This window comes from Homarus americanus, unplaced genomic scaffold (assembly GCF_018991925.1).
Source record: "Homarus americanus isolate GMGI-L3 unplaced genomic scaffold, GMGI_Hamer_2.0 scaffold55, whole genome shotgun sequence".
NCBI classification, from domain to species: Eukaryota; Metazoa; Arthropoda; class Malacostraca; order Decapoda; family Nephropidae; genus Homarus; species Homarus americanus.
The window spans coordinates 178825-200971 of NW_024713894.1; the positions used below are offsets into that span (position 1 = coordinate 178825).

At 45.1% G+C, this 22147-nt stretch overlaps 1 protein-coding gene across 1 annotated transcript in view; it reads right to left on the bottom strand.

Moving 5' to 3' along the window:
• The window catches only part of LOC121874988 (transient receptor potential-gamma protein-like), a 135516-nt gene extending 123427 nt beyond the window's left edge, over positions 1–12089 (bottom strand). The window contains 1 exon segment of the mRNA XM_042379342.1: positions 11671–12089. Within this exon segment, the coding sequence (XP_042235276.1) occupies positions 11671–11886 (216 nt within the window). The 5' untranslated portion in view covers positions 11887–12089.
• Between the last annotated feature and the right edge of the window lie 10058 nt (positions 12090–22147).

The following is a 22147-nucleotide window of genomic DNA, read 5'->3' on the forward strand; positions in this document are numbered from 1 at the left end:
ACCCCATAAAAATACTGATCTGGGGTTTGCACGAAGCACCGATCCAGTATTTTTCCTTTTGACTTGATTCTTTGGGAGAGTGGAAACGAATGCTATCCTTCTCCCTCCCTCCCGTCTCCCCTCTCCCTTCATCCCTCCCTCCCTCCCGTCTCCCCTCTCCCTTCCATCCCTCCCTCCCTCCCTCCCTCCCTCCCTCCCTCCTGTCTCCCCTCTCCCTCCCTCTCCCTCCTCCCTCCCTCCCGTCTCCCCTCTTCCTCCATCCATCCTTATCTCCCCTCTCTTCTCCCACTAGTTCTACCCTCCTTCTCCCTCCCTAATCTCTCTCCCTCCTCTCCCACCAGTTCTTCCTTCCTTTTCCCTTCCATCTTACCTCTCCCATCCGTCCTACCCTCTCTCAGGATCCTTTCTACCTTTCCCATCTTTCCTCTCTCCTCTCTCACCACCTTTCCTCTCTCCTCTCTCACCTGTCCTCTCCTCTTCCACCAGGATGGGAGAGAAACTTCCTTGTGTCCCATTGAATCTCTCCCAGGCTATAGTCGAGTGTGTGAATGGTGACAAGGGCGTGGAGAAGCCTCTTGAATTCACCCGTGTCCAAGATGGTTGAAAATATTCCTTGCATTCAGCGTGACCATCGTAACTGGGGAGGAGGAAGGTGAAGGTTAAGGGGAGGGGGTAAGGGAAAAGGGTGAAGGGGAAGGGGAGGGGGGGTGAGATTTTTTTTACTTCTACTATTACTATTATTATTACCCTATAGGCTTCATCATCGTCATCATCATTATCATTATCATCATCATTATCATCACCCACCCACCTACTGGATGAAGGTATCACACACACACACACACACAGTCATCCATCTTCCTCATATAATTCATCCATCCTAACCCATCCATCCCTAGCCTTACCCATGATGTATGAATCCTCCCAGCCCTCCCCCGGCAGGATAAAGCACCCCTGTATCCTGCTGCCGATATCCTGTCACCTGATACCCTCGTTAAGCCAGAGTTGGGGAAGGAGAGCGAGGGAGAGGGAAGAGGAGGATAGGTAGAGATAGGTGGAAAAGGGGAGAGGGAGGGAGGGAAGGAGTAGGAAGGCTAGAGGGTGGTTGAGGGCGAGAGGATGGAGTAGAGGTAGATGGAGTGGGGGTGGGGGGAGAGGGTGGAGGGGTAGATGGAGTGGGGGTGGGGGGAGAGGGTGGAATAGGGGTAGATGGAGTGGGGGTGGGGGGAGAGGGAGGAATAGGGGTAGGTGGAGATGGAATGGGAGGGAGAGAGGGAGAAGGAGGTATGAGTCTCTGAAAATTAATTAAATTCGTCTCCAAAGATTCTCCAAGGTTTGGAGGTAGAATTTTTCTCGTGTCTTAAAATGTGTTGACTCATACAACTAACTCACCCAAGATGGATTCTCAAATGATCGTGGATTCATTTTTCCTCTTATTTTCATATGTACGAGGGTGAAATTACTCTTAGTCTCTCTACCCTCACAAATTACATTCACTTAGCACCAGTTAAGAGAACGAATTAACACACAATTAACTCACAAAATCCTGCCCCGAGTCCTAACTTAACCTAACCTAACCTAACCTAACCTAACCTCTGTCTTCTGTATTGAGAAAGCCTCCCTATATATCAGGCTTAATGGCTTCAGTCCCCTGTAATCCATCCTGTAGTCTAAAATCACCTTTATATACAAAGATTTAAACTAGGAAAAAAAATATCCTCTAACGTATTGAGGCGCATTGAATAATCTCCCCTGTGTACTAGGTCTTTAGAGTCGAGAATTCCCCCCGGCATCTCCCTCACTGCTCTAGGTTGCCAGAGGCGTGTTGTTTTGTTTATTCAGTATATTAGACGTGGTCTCCCTCATGTATGTAAACAAACTGGTTGACTTGTTGATAGCTAGTTAGCCTGGGGGGTCAAGCTGGGGATGGTTGTTGTTAAGAGTTATCAGTAAAGTTGATCTAAGAGTTAATAATTAAGGTGGTAATGAGAATATATATTTACTAATAGAAGTTTTTAGCTTTTATTGAAAATTAACAAACACACACACACACACACACACACACACACACACACAAACGAGGCCTAAATTGAGAGAGAGAGACAGCCAATAGGAGAAGGAGGAGGATCAAACAAGCACACTCTCCCTCCCGATTGGCTGACTTCCCCTCTGGCCAATGAGCAAGCAGGAAGGATCAAACAAGCACACTGTGGTTCGGTATTGGCCCACAGCTCTCGCAGGTAATTAATTGTTGACTCTAATGACGATTAATTAAGATCACCTGACATGCTGCTGTGTTTTAGGCTGATGTGCTTTACCAGGGTGAGGGGGGGAGGGAGAGAAGGAGAGAGGGAAAGAAGGAAGGTAGAGAGAAGGAGGGAGGGAAGGAGAGAAGGTAGAGAGAAGGAGGGAGGGAAGAAGAGAAGGTAGGATAAAGAAAATGAAGGTAAAAGGGAGGGAGGGAAGGAAGGTAGGGTGGAGTGAGGGAAAGAATGAGGGAGGGAGGGAGGGAAGGCATGGAAGGTGGAAGGGAAGGGAGGTAGGAGGAAGAGAGAAGGTAAAAGGAGGGAATGGAGAAAGGGAAGGTAGTGATTTATATACTGGGACAGGAGGAATTGGGAGAGGGAAGGAGGGGAGGGAGAGGGAGAGAGAGAAGGAAAAACAGAGAGAGGAAATACAGTGTAGGGAGAAAGAGCAAGACTTGATAGCCTCTCTCTCTCTCTCTCTCTCTCTCTCTCTCTCTCTCTCTCTCTCTCTCTCTCTCTCTCTCTCTCTCATTCCTAGGGTAAGGAGTAGGGAGAGAAAGTATTGTGGAAAGAGTCACTTAACCTGTCCTCCTCCTCTCCCTCTTCCTCCTCCCGCTCCTCCTCTTCCTCTTCCTCCTCCTTCGCATTGTCAAGCCAAGATTGAAACTATTGTAGTGGGGGTCATTTCTACTCTCGTTATAGTGTAGTGTAGTGTAGTGTAGTGTAGTGTAGGATAGGTTAGGTTAGGTTATATTATTCTTTGTTAGGTTAGGTTTGGGTTGATTAGGTTAGGTTATGAGGGGGTGGGTTAGGTTAGGTTAGGTTAGGTTAGGTTAGGTTATGAGGGGGTGGGTTATAATACAGGTGTACGTCTGTCATAATCCACCTGTCTGAAGATTGGTCCTGATAACGTCATTCAGAGGGTACAGGTAACTTGTCCCTCAGGTGTTGTGGTGTGTGGGTGTATGTGTTTGAGCCACAAGACGTCGAAGATCACAAACCACTCTCAGATATTTTGGGGGGAATTCGCAGGTAAACATGTAGTAAAAACCTGAAGGAGTGGATGAAGGTGTTGTGGTGCAGGTAAGAGGCGAGACCACCTCATCAAGAGCCCCTTTTAGCTTCCTGAGATTGCAATGACTGTCTTGGGAGAAAGGGGGGGGGTATAGTGGACCATTTTGCACATGTGAGATAGTTTATGCTTTCAATGGTACTGTTTGTTGCTGATGTTGCAAGCTGTGATGAGGGTGAAGGACACACACACACACACACACACACACACACACACACACACACCTTCCAAATTATCACCTTTACATCTACGAACTCCTGACAAGACGCCAAAAAATTCCTCAAACGCGAATAAACAGCATCACCCTAGTCACCAAAGACGGACATTTGGACAGACTCAAACCCAACTTGAAACAATAGAAAGTCAGCCACCACCCCAAATATCAGTTCACAATAACGTCAACAAACTTCTGATAACGCAATCCTGTGTCTTGAAAAATAACTTGGGATTTCTGGGGACTGTGGTGAATATTTGTATAAGTTGGAGTGTTGCTGTGTGTGTGTGTGTGTGTGTGTGTGTGTGTGTGTGTCTGTATTGTTATCCTGGTCACCCTGAGGCAGCCATCTGACTCCACACACAATGTACCCCCAAATTCTGATAAAGTGAAACCAGCATCACAAAAATAGACCGAATTCCCAGGTCTTGTTGTGAGTCCTTGTGTCATATGAGTCCATTTCTCGGGCTTATCCTACGTACATAATACATTCTAACGGGGTTATCATATTTATCTAACACATTCTTACCTGATATACCACATACAGTAACCCCGATAAGCCGAATCTCACGTCTCAAAAGAAGAAAAATCATTAAAATTTCAGAACTTCTCGAGTTAAGTTTTAGATTTTGAGCGAAATGTTTCTTTAATCATCGTTTTACATTCCAGATTGCTTTGTTGTTCCCGCAATGTGTTTTACTTCAGACGAAATCCACCGCAGAATGTTGATAAAGTGAACCTAGACTTTCCATAACTATTCAACATTTTTTTTTTATTAATATATCTTAAATCTCCTGGTATAGGCCGTGTCCCTAACATACAGAGTAAGTAACTATATGAAACTTAATTTACCATTTTCACTCCACAACACAGATTCTGATGAACTAAAAAAAAATAAAAAAAATAAAAATTCTTCGCTCAAAACAATATCTGAAAAATTTCACGAGCTGTTTGGGTGAACAGTGAAGCCTCGGTTTAGTCTCTCAGTGGACTAGAAGTGTGTGTGTGTGTGTGTGTGTGTGTGTGTGTGTGTGTGTGTGTGTGTGTGTGTGTGTGTGTGTGTGTCAGTTGGTTGGGGTTCGAGAGGGGAAGAGAGACTTTATTAAAACTTTTGACTCAGTGTTAGAAGAGACTCATAGACTCACATTAATACTCACCATGAGACTTATAAGGCTCACCGGGTCAAGGATAAACAGGTGACTCATAATCCTTCCCACGTGAGGTCAAATGTCAAAGGTTAACCAGCCCCCCCCCCCCCCCCCAAAGGACACGAACGGGATGCACTTAACGGATACACTCGAGGAATACACTCACGGGATACACTCAAGGGAGACACTTAAGGGGTACACTCATTAAGGGACTTGAGTTTAATGAGGAGAAAGGGTCTACCTAATTAGGAATGTGGACTTGTCAGTTTTAAATGATCAGGTGAGAGTCATGATGGAAAATGACAACAATCAAAGAGTTAAAGCCTTTCTCCTCTTTCTTCCTCTTCCTCTCTTCCTCTTTCTTCTTCGTCTCCTCCACCTCCTCCTTCTCTTTCTTCTTCTTCTTTCTCGTCTCCTTCCCTTTCTTCTTTTTCTTCTCCTCTTTCTTCTTATTCTCCTCCTCTTTCTCCTCCTCATTCTTCTTCTCTTCCTCCTCCTCCTCCACTTTCTTCTTCTCCTCCTCCTCCTTATCCTTTCTTCTTCCTCTTTCTCCTCCTCAGTCTTCCTCCCCTCCTCCTCCTCCTCTTCCCCCTCCTCCTCTTCCTTCCTTCCTCCTCTTCCCCTCCCTTCTTCCTTCCTTCCCTTCTTCTCCTCCTCTCCTTCCTTCCTTCCTCCTCCTCCCCTCCTCCTCTCTTCCTTCCTCCTTTCCTCTTCCTCCTTCTCTTCCTTCCTTCCACCTTCTTCCTCCTCCTCCTCTTCTTCCTTCCTTCCTCCTCTTCCTCCTCCTCCCTCTTCCTTCCTTCCTCCTCTTCCCGCCTTCTTCTTCCTTCCTTCCACCTCGTCCCTCCTCCACCTCTCTCCTCCTCCTCCTCTTCCTCCTTCCTCCTCCTCCTCCTCTTCCTTCCTTCCTCCTCCTCCTCTTCCTTCCTTCCTCCTCCTCCTCCTCCTCCTATACCATTCTCCCTCACTTAATGGTACAGCCCCATGAATAATAAGCTCAGTACATTACATACATAGAATATCTCAGTTCCCAGCAGCTGACTCAAAATGTATGCACCGGTATGCACCCTGTACCGGTTGCACCTCTGTACCATATACCCTGTACCGGTATGCACCCTGTACCGGTATGAACCATGTACCGGTATGCACCCTGTACCGGTATGCACCCTGTACCGGTATGAACCATGTACCGGTATGAACCATGTACCGGTATGCACCCTGTACCGGTATGCACCCTGTACCGGTATGCACCCTGTACCGGTATGCACACTTAACCGGTACAGAGAGACATGACCCACCTACCCGCTCACCAAGTCAACAGACCCAGAGGGGAACACCTTAAAGGAGGGATGATACTAGTGGTCCTCTCTCTCTCTCTCTCTCTCTCTCTCTCTCTCTCTCTCTCTCTCTCTCTCTCTCTCTCTCTCTCTCTCTCTCTCTCTCTCTCTCTCTCTCTCTCTCTCTCTGGTATAGTGAGATTAACAACCATTCACCTTCACCCTCTCCATCATCACCACCACCACTACCACAATCACCACCACCATTACTAGTCCCTCCATAACTACACCCTCCAACACCCACAATCACCACCATAAATCACCACCATCATCACCAACACACTCATCACAATTGGAGAAGTTTGTTAGACTTCCATCCATCTTGGCCGAGGATGAATCAAGATGGCAGTGGTGCAGAGGAGAGAATTGGAAGAACGATTTACATGTTGGATACGGGTTGTTGATGAACGATTTACTGTGTGTGTGTGTGTGTGTGTGTGTGTGTGTGTGTGTGTGTGTGTGTGTGTGTGTGTGTGTGTGTGTGTGTGTGTGTGTGTGTGTGTGTCTGTGTGTGTGTGTGTCTGTGTGTGTGTGTGTCTGTGTGTGTGTGTGTGTATCCATTTACTTCACTTTAACTCCCTCTTTGTCTGTCTGTCTGTGTGTCTGTCTATCTGTCTGTCTGTTTATCTGTCTCTTTATCTCTCCGTTTGTATTGTCTGTCTGTCTGTCTGTGTGTCTGTCTATCTGTCTGTCTGTCTGCCTGTCTCTTATCACCACCAACAGTAAAATATTCCCTCTCTAAAACCTTAATAACCTCTCACCTAAATCCGAGTGAAAAGGAAATAATTAAAACAAGAACAGAATAAACAGTACGAATATTGACAGAGGAAAGAATGTGAAGAATAAACACTGAGGATAAAAGGAAGAGAGTAAGAGTGAGTAAACAGGGTGTGAAAGACGGGAAGAATAATTAATAAACACTCGAGGAAGGTAGGAGAGAGAGAGAGAGAGAGAGAGAGAGAGAGAGAGAGAGAGAGAGAGAGAGAGAGAGAGAGAGAGAGCAATAACTATCTCTTTCACACTCTAAGAACGAGGCTGTTGACTACGATCTGTCCACCAATAGTAAAAGAGGAGTTGATCCACAGATTCTCCCTCCTACCTCCTCCTCCCCTGCCCCTTCTTCCTCCTCCTCCTCCTGCCTGCTTGTGGGATCCTCTGGGGGCTCTCAGGGATGATCACAAGGAATCCTCCAACTGATCCTACCCTCAGATCCTCGTCTTTACTCGTCCCCAGCCATCCCCCACCCTCTCCCATCCATCCCCAACGACCCACACCTATCCCCACCCATCCACCCACCCATCCCCACCCATCCCCACCCATCCCACCATCTAGTTTGCTGGTGGGGTCCGTTCAAGACGCTCTCTATTCATCACAAGACGAAGGAGTTTATTGCCTACCTCCTTTTCTTATAGACTCAGGGCGAGACTCAGCGAATTGGGCCGTTTAGCGCATTCAAGTACCTCTTAAGTTGATTGTTGTGTGTTATGGTGTGTGTGGGAGTGTCGGTCGCTTGGCTGGAGGGCTTTTACCTCACTCTATGCTAAGTGAATGACGGTCTGTGTGTGTGTGTGTGTGTGTGTGTGTGTGTGTGTGTGTGTGTGTGTGTGTGTGTGTGTGTGTGTGTGTGTGTGTCTGTGTGTGTGACATATATAGAAATAAACTTTTAACCTCCCTCTTCCTCCTCTCCTACTTCCCTCCCTCCTCCCTTCCTCCCCTTCTGTCTCTCATTTTCCAAAGTCTCTCAACTACACTTTCCTCCCTTCCCTCTTCTCTCTCACTCTCCCTTCTTCTCTCTTCTTCTCTCACCCTCCCTTCCCTCTTCCTCCTAAACCTATCATCAATTTGTCTGGCAAAAAAAAAAGTTCCTGAGTGACACGCGAGCTGGTATCAACTCTCCACCCAATCCCTTTGAAAAAAAAAGTTGAAAATAGTTGGTTTTCCTCCAATCACAGGCCGCCAATCAGATTATTTATTAACTAATCCACAGTATCAGAGGACGACGTTGATTGGTGAGTCTCGGTAAGGTAGATTGTTGATGTAATTTGCATTCCCCCTTGTGTATCTGATCAAGGGACCACATATTTATTTTGGACGAGTCGCAAAACGTAGTTATTTATATCTCTGTGTCGTTAAGGTGATGAGAGACAGAGAGAGAGAGAGAGAAGAGAGAGAGAGAAAGGCAATTGGAATGGATAGACATGATAGGAATACCACTGACTATATTTATATATGCGTCTATAAGAGGAAAGGCGATGCAAGGGATAGATGAGGAAGGGGAAAGTGGGGTTGGTTGGGGAGGAATGGGGTATGGTGTGGGGAAGTGGAGGTAGTGGATGTGGGGGGTGTGCGGGTGAGAATAGGGGTTAGATCGATCGGCATTAAGAGGTGAATAGACTCCATTACTACAGGTTGTAATTGAATAGGGGCTGTGGTGTGTAGGGAGGAATGGAGGAGGGGGCGTCATTGGGGGGGCGTCGTCGGGGTTGATTCATTATCCCCCACCTAATAGACCTCCTCCCTCCTCTCCTATCCCCTCCCCTCTCCTACCCCCACCCTTCCCCTCCCCTCCCCCTCTCCTCTCGTCCCCTACCCCCCTCCCCCCTCCTCTGTCCTACAACCTTTGTCCTAATGATCCTCCCCGTCACCCTCTGTCACTCTACTCAAGACTTTCTTTTCAGTACGATTTTTCTCATCTCTTTGGAGTTTTTTTTTTACGATTTTGTTGGACTTTTTTTACGATTTTGTTGGACTTTTTTACGATTGTGTTGGACTTTTCTTTACGATTTTATTGAACTTTTTTTCTTTTTTTGTGTATTTTCGTATTTTGGGTTGTAATATTTTCGGATGTTTTTAAAAGGATTTTTGGGATTTGTGAGTCTTGGTTACCTGATTTTTTTCTTTTGTGTATTAGTGATATTGGTCATTTTAGTCTCTTCATTATCATCATTATTATCATCATCATCATTATCGCCATCATAATCGTCATCATCATCACTATCATCACACTCTTACATATCCCCTGACACACAGCCCCCTGACACACACCCCCTGAAACACAGCCCCTGACACACAGCCCCTGACACCCCCTGAAACACAGCCCCTGACACCCCCCCGACACACTCCCTGACACTCCCCCCCCCGACACACGCCCCTAAAACATGCCCATGACATACGCCCCACTGAAACACGCCTCCTGACACACACCCCTTAACACACGACCCCCTGAAATACGGCTCTCTGACACACGACCCCCTGAAACGCGCCCCCTGACGGTGTGGTGTGGGAGAAATATGGCAGGATCACCTTCCCCCTGACTTTGATTAGGAGCTTCCGTGTAGTAAATAACGTAGGCGGGATGTGAGAGGGTGAGAGAGGGAGAAAGAGAGGGATGTGAGAGGGTGAGAGGGCGAGAGAGGTAGAAAGATAGGAAGGGAAGAGAGGAGCAACAAACAGGGTAGACGTCAAAACAAAAGACTTATTCACCATAAATTTAGTGTGTGTGTGTGTGTGTGTGTGTGTGTGTGTGTGTGTCCTTGTCTCTCTCTTTCTCTCCTTATCATTCTATTACACTTTCGCTTTCTCCATCTCCACTCTATTTTCCGCTTCCACCGCATTAACTTCACCGTTTCCTGTAGTATCCCCCTCACCGTTTCCGTCCTCACTCCTATCGTTCCATCTTCATATCCCCTCTTTATCCCTCCAAACTTCTCCATCACTTGTCTCATATTATTCCTTCTCTATCTCTAATCTTCCTTCGATGTCCCGTCTCTTTCCCTTTCCTTGCCCATCACCTCCAAGGGCAATACCTGGTGGCAGTGGGAGCCTTGAACGCGATCTATGTCCTCGTGGCTGCAGTTCAGATCCTTTCACCGTGATCAAGCAAAGAGCTCGGGGCTCCCTCGGGGACCATGCGACCCGGCTGGAGGTGCGACATTTATACAGGCATCATTGATATATACGAGTTACCCCTCCAAGATCGTCTAATACGTTTTCTATGACGATGTACTTGTTGCCAATCATTAATAACGTTTTTTTTTTATGAGATATGATGCTTTTACGCGAATATTACTTGATTATTAAGAAGGATATCAATAATAATGCCTTTCTCTACAGCAAGCGACTCTCACACCATCTACGACCGTACCCATACAGACGATAAATCCTCCCGTCTTTGTTTACAGGGTCCCAGTGACACCCAGTACAGTACATAGGCAGAACACGCTCTTAATACCACCGGTACTAGAGGTGAAAATGTCTCTGGGTTCGAGCCTCCCATCCATTCACATTAGACTAGATGCGTAAACATTAGACTCAGTTAAGGTGTAATCCTGGAACATGACGCGAGTTGAGCTTCGTTTTGTTTTACTCTCTCTCTCTCTCTCTCTCTCTCTCTCTCTCTCTCTCTCTCTCTCTCTCTCTCTCTCTCTCTCTCTTCTAGGGCCTACACACGAACTTCATATTAGTCATTGTTTATACCCTGGGCTTATAATATCCATAAACAAATATTAAGGAAAAGTGTAAATTTGAGTTCGATTCCGAGTCCGGTTCCGGGTTTCGGCTCCAGCTCCTGGGGTTAAGACATGGCCTTTAAAAAAATCATTTACCGGGGATGATGTTGACGTTGGGTGATATAAGACCTAATTTGTGCTCTTCCAACAGTTGTATTAGTGAAGGTCAGAGGTTCATTCTCACCTTACCTGTCCTACCTACCTACCTTACCTGTCCTACCTACTTACCTGTCCTACCTTACCTGTCCTACCTACCTACCTTACCTGTCCTACCTATCTACCTTCCTACCTACCTGTCCTACCTCCCTGCTGGTCCGCTACACCTGCCCTACAGTAACTCACAAACATAATCTTTTAGTTTCATCTATTACTATTCTATAACACATGATATATAGAACACTAAATTAATAACGTCATTTAACTCTTACAACTTACATTACAAACATGTTTACAGTCATTTTGGCAGACAAATCAAAATCACATCTAAACGAACTATATTGCAGGTGACGTCTTCAAGCAGGTGACGTCATTAAGCAGGTGATGACATTCAGCAGGTGACGTCATTAATCAGGTGACGTCAATTAATCTCTCTCTCTCTCTCTCTCTCTCTCTCTCTCTCTCTCTCTCTCTCTCTCTCTCTCTCTCTCTCTCTCTCTTTATTTTTCGCCTGACGAATAATGCAAATTTTTCAACTCCTGACATTTGGCCGGTGCTGTTTGGTTCATTGTGTGGGTGAGTGCTGTTCTGCGTCACGTATGTATGTATGTATGTATGTATGTTGCATAGTTAACAAATCGTGTATTGCCATGGAGAATAACAATCCCTAGTGTTGTTCTACCCTCTCCTGTTATTGTGAGGAACCCTGAAAAACTGTTCCTCGTTATCGTTCTAGATGTTCTCGCTCCTGTGACGCCTAAGCACGCCTTTATAACAACCTTGGATAAATGTTCTGACAGATTTATCAATGTTCAGAATGTTCTTCCATAACTAAATTAGTGTTCATAATCTTGTCGTTCCCTAAACAACCAAACCACGGGACCACAACCAACAATAACTGTTCTTCGGCGCTCACCTTAATGTTCTTGTTCTTGTGATCCTAAATAACATTAATATTAACCTCAAGAGAACTGTTCTTCAGAACCTACCTTAACGTTCTTGTTCTTGGCTTCCTTGTTCGCTGCATCGGCGGTGGAGAGGGCAAGGAGGTTGGAGCGGAGGGGTTGTGGAGGAGGCTGTGGGGCCAAGAGGCCTCCTCCTCCTCCACCTCCGCCACCCACTCCGCCCCGCCCGCACTCCACGTCGCCGCCCATCGTCCGTGGTCGGGCGTCCGTGCCTCCCGTCTCCTCGTCACCCTCGTCCATGGCCTGCTGTGAGCGGAGTGGGCGGAGTGGGAGAAGTGTGGGCGGCGTCTTGTTGGTAGTGGGTGTGGCCAGCGTGAGGTCAGCAAACTACAACCGCCCAATGGGTGGGTAGGGCGGGGTCAGGCTGCATCACTCTAAGGTGAGGGTTGGTAGGCAGGTCACGTTAAATCACTCTAGGGTGAACCCCAGGTCACGCTTCATCACTCTGTAGGAAGAAAAGAAAGAGAAAACAAATTAGAGAAGGAAAGACAAACAGACATACACGTTTATTGACACAGTTAACCACCAGGACAGAGGAGGAGGGGTGGGGCAGTAGTCGTCACCCTTAACCACCAGGACAGAGGAGGAGGGGTGGGGCAGTAGTCGTCACCGTTAACCACCAGGACAGAGGAGGAGGGGTGGGGCAGTAGTCGTCACCCTCTGTAATACAACATCTAAGTTTACTCATTGTCTCTTCTGTTTGAGGACCTCCCCTTCCTCCCCCACCGTGAAAAATTAAAATACTACTGAAGTTCCCAGACTCCCCAGGGCGTGATAACACCTCCCCTCTACACCCTCAGGAGCCCCACAAAGGTTCTCAGTCTTTTATAAACAATTTCCATCACTACCAAATCATAACATTTACCTTTATAATAACATACACAACTACAGCAAAAAATTATCATAAAAATACAGCTTGTTTATAATCCATGTCACACACTTATTTTACGTACGTCTGATGTAAATTATTAAGCTTAAACTCCACTTCAATCAGGCTTAAAAAGACACACACACACACACACACACACACACACACACACACACACACACACACACACCTTGTCAAGTTGTTGTTTGCAATTGATATGTTTACTAATCCCAGGTACGCATACTGACAGCATTTACCAATTACCTGTGAGCATCATGTCAACAAATAACACAAACAGCCATGGTCACCACCCTCGTCCAATCAGCTTTACAGGAAACAGGTATTTGATTTTACCTCTAATTGAAAGCTATTGGTATTCGACTCATTTGCATACGACATTCATATTTTCTACACCATAATGACAAATTGGCACTGCCGCTCGTCATATTTCAACCCGTATTTAATTGTTCAAAAAAATTAATTCTGTTTAATTTGGTGTTTTTGTTGTTGTTGTTAAGCGCCGCAGCTGACTGTACGTGTTAAAACATGCATTCGATTGGGTGTGTATTTTATGAGTAGTGAATAACTCGACGGTGTAAATGGCAAAATGATGAAACTACTATTACAACTACTTTAGCATTAACAACTAAATAATAACTATAACAACAACAACAGCAACGAAAACTACAACACAGCCACCACCACCACCCCCAATAACAACAACAATAACAACAACAACAACAACAATAACAACGAAAATAATAATTACAACAATAATAATAATAACTCTTAACCCCGTCAGAGTGAACGTTTCCTCGTTAACGGGGGAATAACAAAAAGTAAACAAACATGATAAAGAAACTTCCCAACAAAGTGAATCATCACAACACAACACCAGGGTCGAGTCTCAAAGGTTAAATGTCAACATCACACCTGAATGTCAAGGGTCAACAACAACAACAACAACAACAACAACAAAAACAACATGAATTCAACTCAATTTGGTTGTAGAAATATCGTAGATGTTAATGATGATAATATACGTAAAAATGTATAATTATTGTTGTTGCTGTTGTCGTTGTTGTTGTTTTTGTTGTTGTTGTTGTTATCTGTTGTTGTTGTTGTTGTTGTTGTTGTTGTTGTTATCTGTTGTTGTTGCTGTTGTCGTTGTTCATACACTATACGATACAGTTGCCGCTAAAATGCAATATACGAACACACACACACACACACACCATACACAATCCGAGTTACAATACACAGGTTATACAATATGCAAACCGTTTTTAATATAACAAAAACATGGCATATGGGTTACAATACGTAGAAATACAATATGCAATACGTCTTTAATATAACAACAGCGGCATTTCATACGGGTTACGCTATACAGAATTTATAATATGTAACGCGTATTTAATATAACAGTAATATCTCATACGGGTTACGTTATAGAGATATACAATATGTAACATGTACTAAATTCAACAACAAAAGCGTCCCAGCTAAAGGAAATCCCTCCTAAAAATTCTAGTTTCTTTTTTCCCTCCAAAATTCTAATGTTTCCGTGAGTGAGATAACAAAGGTATGAACAGGGGTAGCAGAGGGAGAGGTGAGGGAGAGGGAAAGGGAGAGGGGGAGAGGGAAAGGGAGAGGGAGAGGGAGGAGGAGAAGGACAGGGAGAGAGGGAGAGGTGGAGTATGAATATATATCAGGGCATGATCCTTCATACACACACACACACACACACACACACACACACACACACACACACACACACACGGAACCAATATTAGACAGGTAATCATGCCGGGTCCAGGTAATTCCCCCCCCCATCCCCCCACAAAGGTTCTCCTGACTACCGTATGCTAATGAAGCGGAAGTATTGGACCAATAACGCGGGAATTAATAGGGAGACATCAGTAAGCTACCCTCATTTGATGCACCTGGGCTGGATGGTAGGGAGAGGAGGAAGGGGAGAGGGGAGGAAATGGAGTGGTGGTGAAGGGGAGGTAGGTGGGAGGAAAGGGAGTGGCAGTGAGGGGGAAGGAGAGGAAGAGAGAGGGAGGAGTGAAGAGATAGAGAGAGATAGAAAGAGAGAGGGAGAGGAGTAGTGGTGGAGGAAGGGAGAAAGTAAGAGAAGGGAGGAAAGAAAGAGTGAGAGGAAGAGGGGAAGGGGAGAGGGAGGATGTAAAAGAGGGAAGGGAGGAAGAGAGGGAAGTGAAAGAGGGGAGGAAGAAGACACAGAGGAGAAGCAAGAAGGGAAGAAAATTCTCAGATGGAAGAAGAAGAAGAGGAAGAAGAAGAAGAAGAAGAAGAAACAATAAAACAAGACTAGCAGAAAAATAAGGGCGACACTTCACCACCCTGGATCAACCCCAACACCCTGGATCAACCCCAACACCCTAGCACCCTGGATCAATTTATCTCTCTCTATTAAGGGGGGGGGGGAGGAACAGATCAATTGTGGATCACACTATAGTCAGCCGGGCATGTTGGACTCAGGGGTCGACTGTGTACCCTCTGGGAGACTCTCAATGGAGCGGTAATTTCATGGTAATTATTTTGGTGAATGGCTGAGTGGCTCGCTCGACTGCGTTCATCTGAAGACCTTAATTTGGTCTAGGTCAGAGAATTCACATATTTTTTGAGGGGTGAATTTTTTATTTATTTTTTTTTCATTTTTCTGGTGATGACTGATTGTAATAATAATAATAATGATGATGATGATGATGATGATGATGATGATGATGATGATGATGATGATGATGATGATGATGATGATGATGATGATGATGATGATGATGATGATGATACGCATCTGGGTGTCCGTATGTATGTGTACATGCTCTCTCTCTCTCTCTCTCTCTCTCTCTCTCTCTCTCTCTCTCTCTCTATCTATCTATCTATCTATCTATCTATCTATCTCACATTCACTCTGTTTATATATATATTTTTTTTTTCATGGCATATAAATTAGTTCTTACACAGTGAAGAACTTGTATTAAAATCTTCCCATTGTTATTGCTCCTGGGACGTGAAGCAAAGCACATTACCTCGCGCTCTCTCACAACATCAACAAAAGTGTACTCCAGCGCCCTCTGAGACCCCAAACAAAACACAGTCTTCCAGTCTTAGAGGGTAAACAAAGAGAGACCACCGCGCCTTCTGAGAGACATAACGAGATAATTCCGCGCCTTCTGAGACACATAGAGACACCCCCGCACCTTCTGAGAGACATAGAGACACCCCTGCACCTTCTGAGAGACATAGAGATAATTCCATACCCTCTGAGAGAAAGAGAGGGATAAAACAGTGCTTTCACAGGGATAAAGTGAGAGAGAAATGGTCCCGCGCCTTCTGAGAGACAGAGAGAAAGAGAGATAACCCCGAACCTTCCAAGAGACATATAGCACGATAATCCCCTGCTTTCAGAGAGACAGAGAAGGAGACATAATACCACCGGGTTCTGTCTCTCTCTCTCTCTGTGACAAATACGACACATAACTACGAGTCCTTTGAGAGATAGATGGAGAGATAAAGCCCCGTGTTCTGGCGGATTAGATTAAACAAAGAACCCGGCGTCCTCAAAAGGGAGAGACAGAGTGACAGACAGAGAGACAGACAGACAGACAAAGTATCCCTCCTTTAAAGTGTAACTATCAGTCAATTCTCACTATCAACACAAAATAAACTACATCCCTAGAACGTAAACACAACACAACATTCTCTCTAACCTATCAAAACCTTTTATCATTTTGACGAAACAATATGAAAAAAATAATAAAATAATAATCCCATATCTCCACCTCTAGGTCTTAGTAACTACAGCTCCCGTCTCTCATATATATACTCAAGAAAGACACAACAAAATATTACATTGTATTTCCTGTCTGTAAAAAAAAAAAGAGTAGATTGTCCTTTTTTTTATTTCCAATTTATCGAGGACAAGAACTGGTGAGATAAAGTTTGGTGATACACTCTGGGGCGGCGACTTGGAGGCCATTAGTATTGTGGAGATGTATCCTTCCTTCATCCTTCTTTGATCCTTCCCTCCTCCCTTTTTCCCTCCTTCTTTCATCCCTTCTCCCTTTATTATCGGCCTCCACCATCACTGATCCCTCTATCCTCAGCCTATTCATCCTTCCCTATCCCTCCTCCCTCAATCCCCGACCCTACCTCCCCCCATTCCATCCTCACCCTCTCCCCCCCCCCCTCCTTAAAGATGCTCATTTGTCTGCGACCCACAATCCTCCCACACTAGACATTTCCCGCCAAAAGTGCCATCGTCTGCACTCACCTCGACGCATTTGGCGGGGAATGACGCAGAGGACGGGGCACGCGAGGTAAACAAATAAGACACTTTGAGCCACAATTTCCAACTTAAAGAGAAACTGTGTGAGGAGTAGCGTACATATAGCCTACCACTGCTGCCCATTTTTCACACTAAATCGTCGACTTTGGAGGAAACAAATTTGTAAAACAGAATGTATTAAATGGCGTATCGGTCTGTTTTGCTTCTTTTTGTGTTTTTTTTCTTTACCCTGAAACTTCCACGTAATATTTCTTCCTTCACTGATTTTTTTGTTGTTGTTTTTTTTCTGCCACAATTCTTCGACCTACAAGGAAGTAATTGGTTTACTGGAGAATATATCTGTCTGGGTATGGCTGTGTGTTTATTTATATCTCTCTCTATCCAACAACACGGTCTTGTGGGAATAAATTAGTAGATTAAAGTGTGTGGTTTTTTTTTCTTCCGGTTGTATCTTTGTTAATCTAAATTTTCGACTTTAAAGAGAAGAATTTTGTAGAGTTGTGTCTGTTGTGAGGTACTGTATGTTTGTCTGCTGTGAAATATATCCGCCGTGAGACATATTCAATGTGAATTATATCCGCTGTGAAATATATCCGCTGTGAAATATATCCACCGAGGGACCGTATAAAACTTGAGTGTCTGTTGTCAGCTCTGTGTGTGTGTGTGTCTTGGGAGGGATTTTTCGCTGTAGCTTATCAACTTCCTTTACGATGCCTTCCCCTATGTCGCCCGAGTTTTATGTATCTGTGTGTAGGACAGTATTGTGTCTGTCTGTCTGTTGGTGTGCAGGGTATTGTGTCTGTCTGTCTGTAGGATACTATTGTGTCTATGTCTGTCTGTGTGTAGGGACAATATTGGACGGCGTGTGTGTCTGTAAATAAGCCAATCACTGACTTTGCATGAGAGACGAATAGCCATTTCTTGATGTGATTCAATATTTGACTCAGTGTGTCTGTACAAGAAAACATTTTATATTCAGCGTGTGTGTTCTTCATCCCGTCTCCATGTCTGTACGTATGTCTGTCGGTCCTGTACTGAATTCTTAATGAGACAAACTAATCTTAATTATGTGGACTTTAGACCTAACCGAAGCTGCCAGCAAGGAGACCACAAATACAGATTTAAACGTCGACTTGAGGTCTTTCCTGGACACCATTCCTGACACTATTCCTGGCATTATTCCTGACACTATTCCTGGCACCATAACTGACATAATTCCTGGCAATATTCCTATCATCATTGCTGGCACCATTATTAACACTATTCCTGGCACTATTCCTAGCATCATTCCTGGCACCATTCCTGACACTATTCCTAGCACCATTCCTGACACTATTCCTAGCACCATTCCTGACACTATTCCTAGCACCATTCCTGACACTATTCCTAGCACCATTCCTGACACTATTCCTAGTACCATTCCTGACATTATTCCTAGCACCATTCCTGTTACTATTCCTGGCATCATTCCTTAGCATCATTGTTAATCCAAAAAAAGATATACTGTGTGGCTGGCTTCGTTTCCGACTTACATTCAGTACAACTTAACCAAGAAAAAGTATCGTGCGAAACTCTTCCTCCGAGCTCTTAATCAGGCCAGGTAGACGTGAGACCTTAATTACCTAGGGCCGGAGAGGCGAGGGATAGCAACTGGTGGGAAAAATGGGAAAGGCGTGGGAATATTTTGTAAACCGTGGGAAAAAAATAAAATCTGTGGGAATATTTGATAAAACGTGGGAAAAAATTAAATCCGTGAGAAACTATTATGGCACGTAAGGAAAATATTAAAATACGTGGTGGAAAATAAGGCCATACGTGGATTAATTTCCAAATCCATGGGGGAAAATCTGGAAGAGCGTGGAAAAAAAATTAATCCGTGGGAAAATCTGGCACAGCGTGGAAAAAAAATTTATTCGTGAGAAAAATCTGTCATAGCGTAAGAGACAAAAAAAATACAAATAAAAATAAAAATTTGCTAGAACGGGTTGCAATATCTGGCATAACTCTGAATTTCCCTGAGAATGTGGTGGTGGTGGTGGTGGTGGTGGTGGTGACGGCGAGGGCAAAAAATCTGAATTGGCGAAATGAATATGAGGCGTTTGAAAAGGCGGAGGAAAAAAAATTATGGAGTGTGAAATGTGACAGACAGTGAGAAGGTTGAAAGACTCGTGAGGAAACAAGTAGCTACTCATGGGAAATATTAGAAGAGCGTGGGAAAAAAGTAATAGTTGTCGGAATATTTAGATTATCGTGGGGAAAATGTACACACACACACACACACACACACACACACACACACACACACACACACACACACACACACACACACACACACACAATGTATTAAAAACTTACCATGATAAGAAAGAAAGAAAGAAATTGAGAGAGAGAGAGAGAGGGAGATCGGAAAAAAATACCCCGAATTCCCGTGTAAAGTCAATCGTTGCTCTGATTGGATAATGAGATAATGTCCGCTAGCAGCCAGAACCCAAACACTGATTGCTGATTGGCTGTTACCTCTTGTACATTCACGTCCGCATCTCCAATCTTTCAAGTTCATTGAAATTTAAGTGGGAATGTTGTTGTTGTTGTTGTTGTTGTTGTTGTTGTTGTTGTTGTTGTTGTTGTTGTAGTTGTTTTTTCCCTTTCTCTCGTTTTTCCTTCTTTTCTTGTGTAGTTGTTTTTTCCCTTTCTCTCGTTTTTCCTTCTTTTCTTGTGTATGTTTTTTTCGTTTTTTTCTGTTGTTTTTGATAGTAAAAAAATCTATTAATTGTGTTTTTAATAGGAAATACACACACACACACACACACACATGCACACACACACACACACACACACACACACACACACACACACACACACACACAACGATAATCTCACCTGCCCCAACAGCACTCTCGCATTTCTTCTATGTATGTGTATTAACTGTTTCACTCTACCAAGCTCACCACTAAGGAGGAGGGGTGAGGGGAAGAGGAGGAGGAGGAGGAGGAGGAGGAGGAGGAGGAGGAGGGAGAGGAGGAGAGAGTGAGGAGGAGGAGGAGGAGAGAGGAGGAGGAGGAGAGGAGGAGGCCCAACATAACACCTTGGGTTGATACACGATCAGGAGTTAGCCTCTCGAGTATGTTAACTTGTGAGGTAATTCTAAGAGGAATGGCAAACAATTCCAAGCAATCAGGAATGGTAATGAAGAGAAGTAGGGAGGAAGGGAGGCAGGGAGGGAGGGATTGGGGAGAGAAGTAGGGAGGAAGGGAGGTAGGGAGGAAGGGATTGGGGAGAGAATTTGAGGGAGGAAGGAAGGAGGGTTGGGAAGAGACGAGAGTGAAGATTGGGGGAGAGAATTGGGAGGGATTTGGGGAGGAAGGGAAGGACGTTGGAGGAGATAGAGGGGTTGGGATAAGGCAGGGTGGGGGGGGAGTTAGGTGAAATGGGGGGCGAGGAGGGGAGGATGAATAGGGGAAGGAGGGTTGAAGGGGAGTTGGGTGAGGGGTGTGAATACTCTGATTGTATTAGGGGAAAACAGAGAGAAAGTTTGTGTTTGTGAGAGAGGAGAGAGATTGACTTTCTATTCCGTTTTACAATGGGAGGATCTATCATTTCGACTCTCTCTCTCTCTTTCTTCTTCTCTCTCACCTGAAAAAGGACCTGAAGAGCGGAGGTGAAAAATGAAAAAAAAGTTTGTTGGGAGGAAACGAACTGTGAGAGAGCGCCTGAGGGGAGAGAGGAGAGAGGGAGAGGGAAGAGAGAGAGAGAGAGAGAGAGAGGGGGGAGGAGAAGAGAAAGGAGAGGAAGGAGTAGAGAGGAGAGAGGGGAATAGCAGAGAGAAAGAAGAAAAGGAGAGAGAGATAAGAGAGAGAGATAAGAGAGAGAGAGGGGGGGATGGGACAGTGATAGGAAGAATGAGGGAGAGAGAGGAAAACAGTGAATGTAAGGAGGAAGAGGAGGAGAAGGAGAGGATAGAGGGGAGAGAGAGGGTGAGAGTAGGACAAAGGAATTGAGTACGGGTGAAGGACATAAACAAATAAGATAAAGAGAGAGAGAAAGAGAGAGAGAGAGTACTTCCCAATAAAGCTGATGGTCTGGACACAGGTGTTAGCAGCATTGGAGGTATTGGAGGAACAAGGACTATGGCGGAGGGAGAGAGGAGGGAAGGAGGAAGGAGGAGGAGGAGGGAGGGAGGGAGGGAGGGAGGGAAGGAGTAATGCACGTGATGAAGTGGTGACAGGTTTATCAGTGTTATTGTCTCTTCTCTAAGAATTTCATTAAATCTATTGATGCAGTAATTTGTCATTAGTATAATCATCATGGCTATTAGGATGATTTCATGAGGCAGCGAGTATTGTAATGGCTTCATCAGGTGCAAGGAGATTTGAGGTGGGTCCCTAACTAACCTAACTAACCTAACCTAATACCAGAGATGGAATCTGTATATGAGTAATTTGGGGAGGGGAGGAGGTTTCAGGAGGTAGGTAAGGTGGAGGTAAGTCTATGGGATGATGATCATCTCATCATCACACCACACACCACACACCACACCACACACACACACCACACACACACACACCACACACACCACACACACACCACACACCACACCACACACCACACACACCACACACCACACACCACACACACCACACCACACACACACACACACACACACACCACACACACCACACACACACACACACACACACACACACACACACACACACCACACACCACACACACACACCACACACACACACACACACACACACCACACACACACACACACACACACACACACACACACACACACACACACACACACACCACACACACCACCACACACACACACACCACACACACACACACCACACACACACACCACACACACACACACACCACACACCACACACACACACACACACACCACACACCACACACACCACACACACCACACACACACACACACCACACACCACACACACCACACACACACCACACACACCACACCACACACACACACACCACACACCACACACACACACCACACACCACACACACACACCACACCACACACACACACACACACACACACACACACACACACACCACACCACACACACACACCACACACACACACACACACACCACACACCACACACACCACACACACACACCACACACCACCACACACACACACCACACACACACCACCACACACCACACACACCACACACCACACACACACACACACACACACACCACACCACACACCACACACACCACACACCACACACACACCACACACCACACCACACATCACACACCAC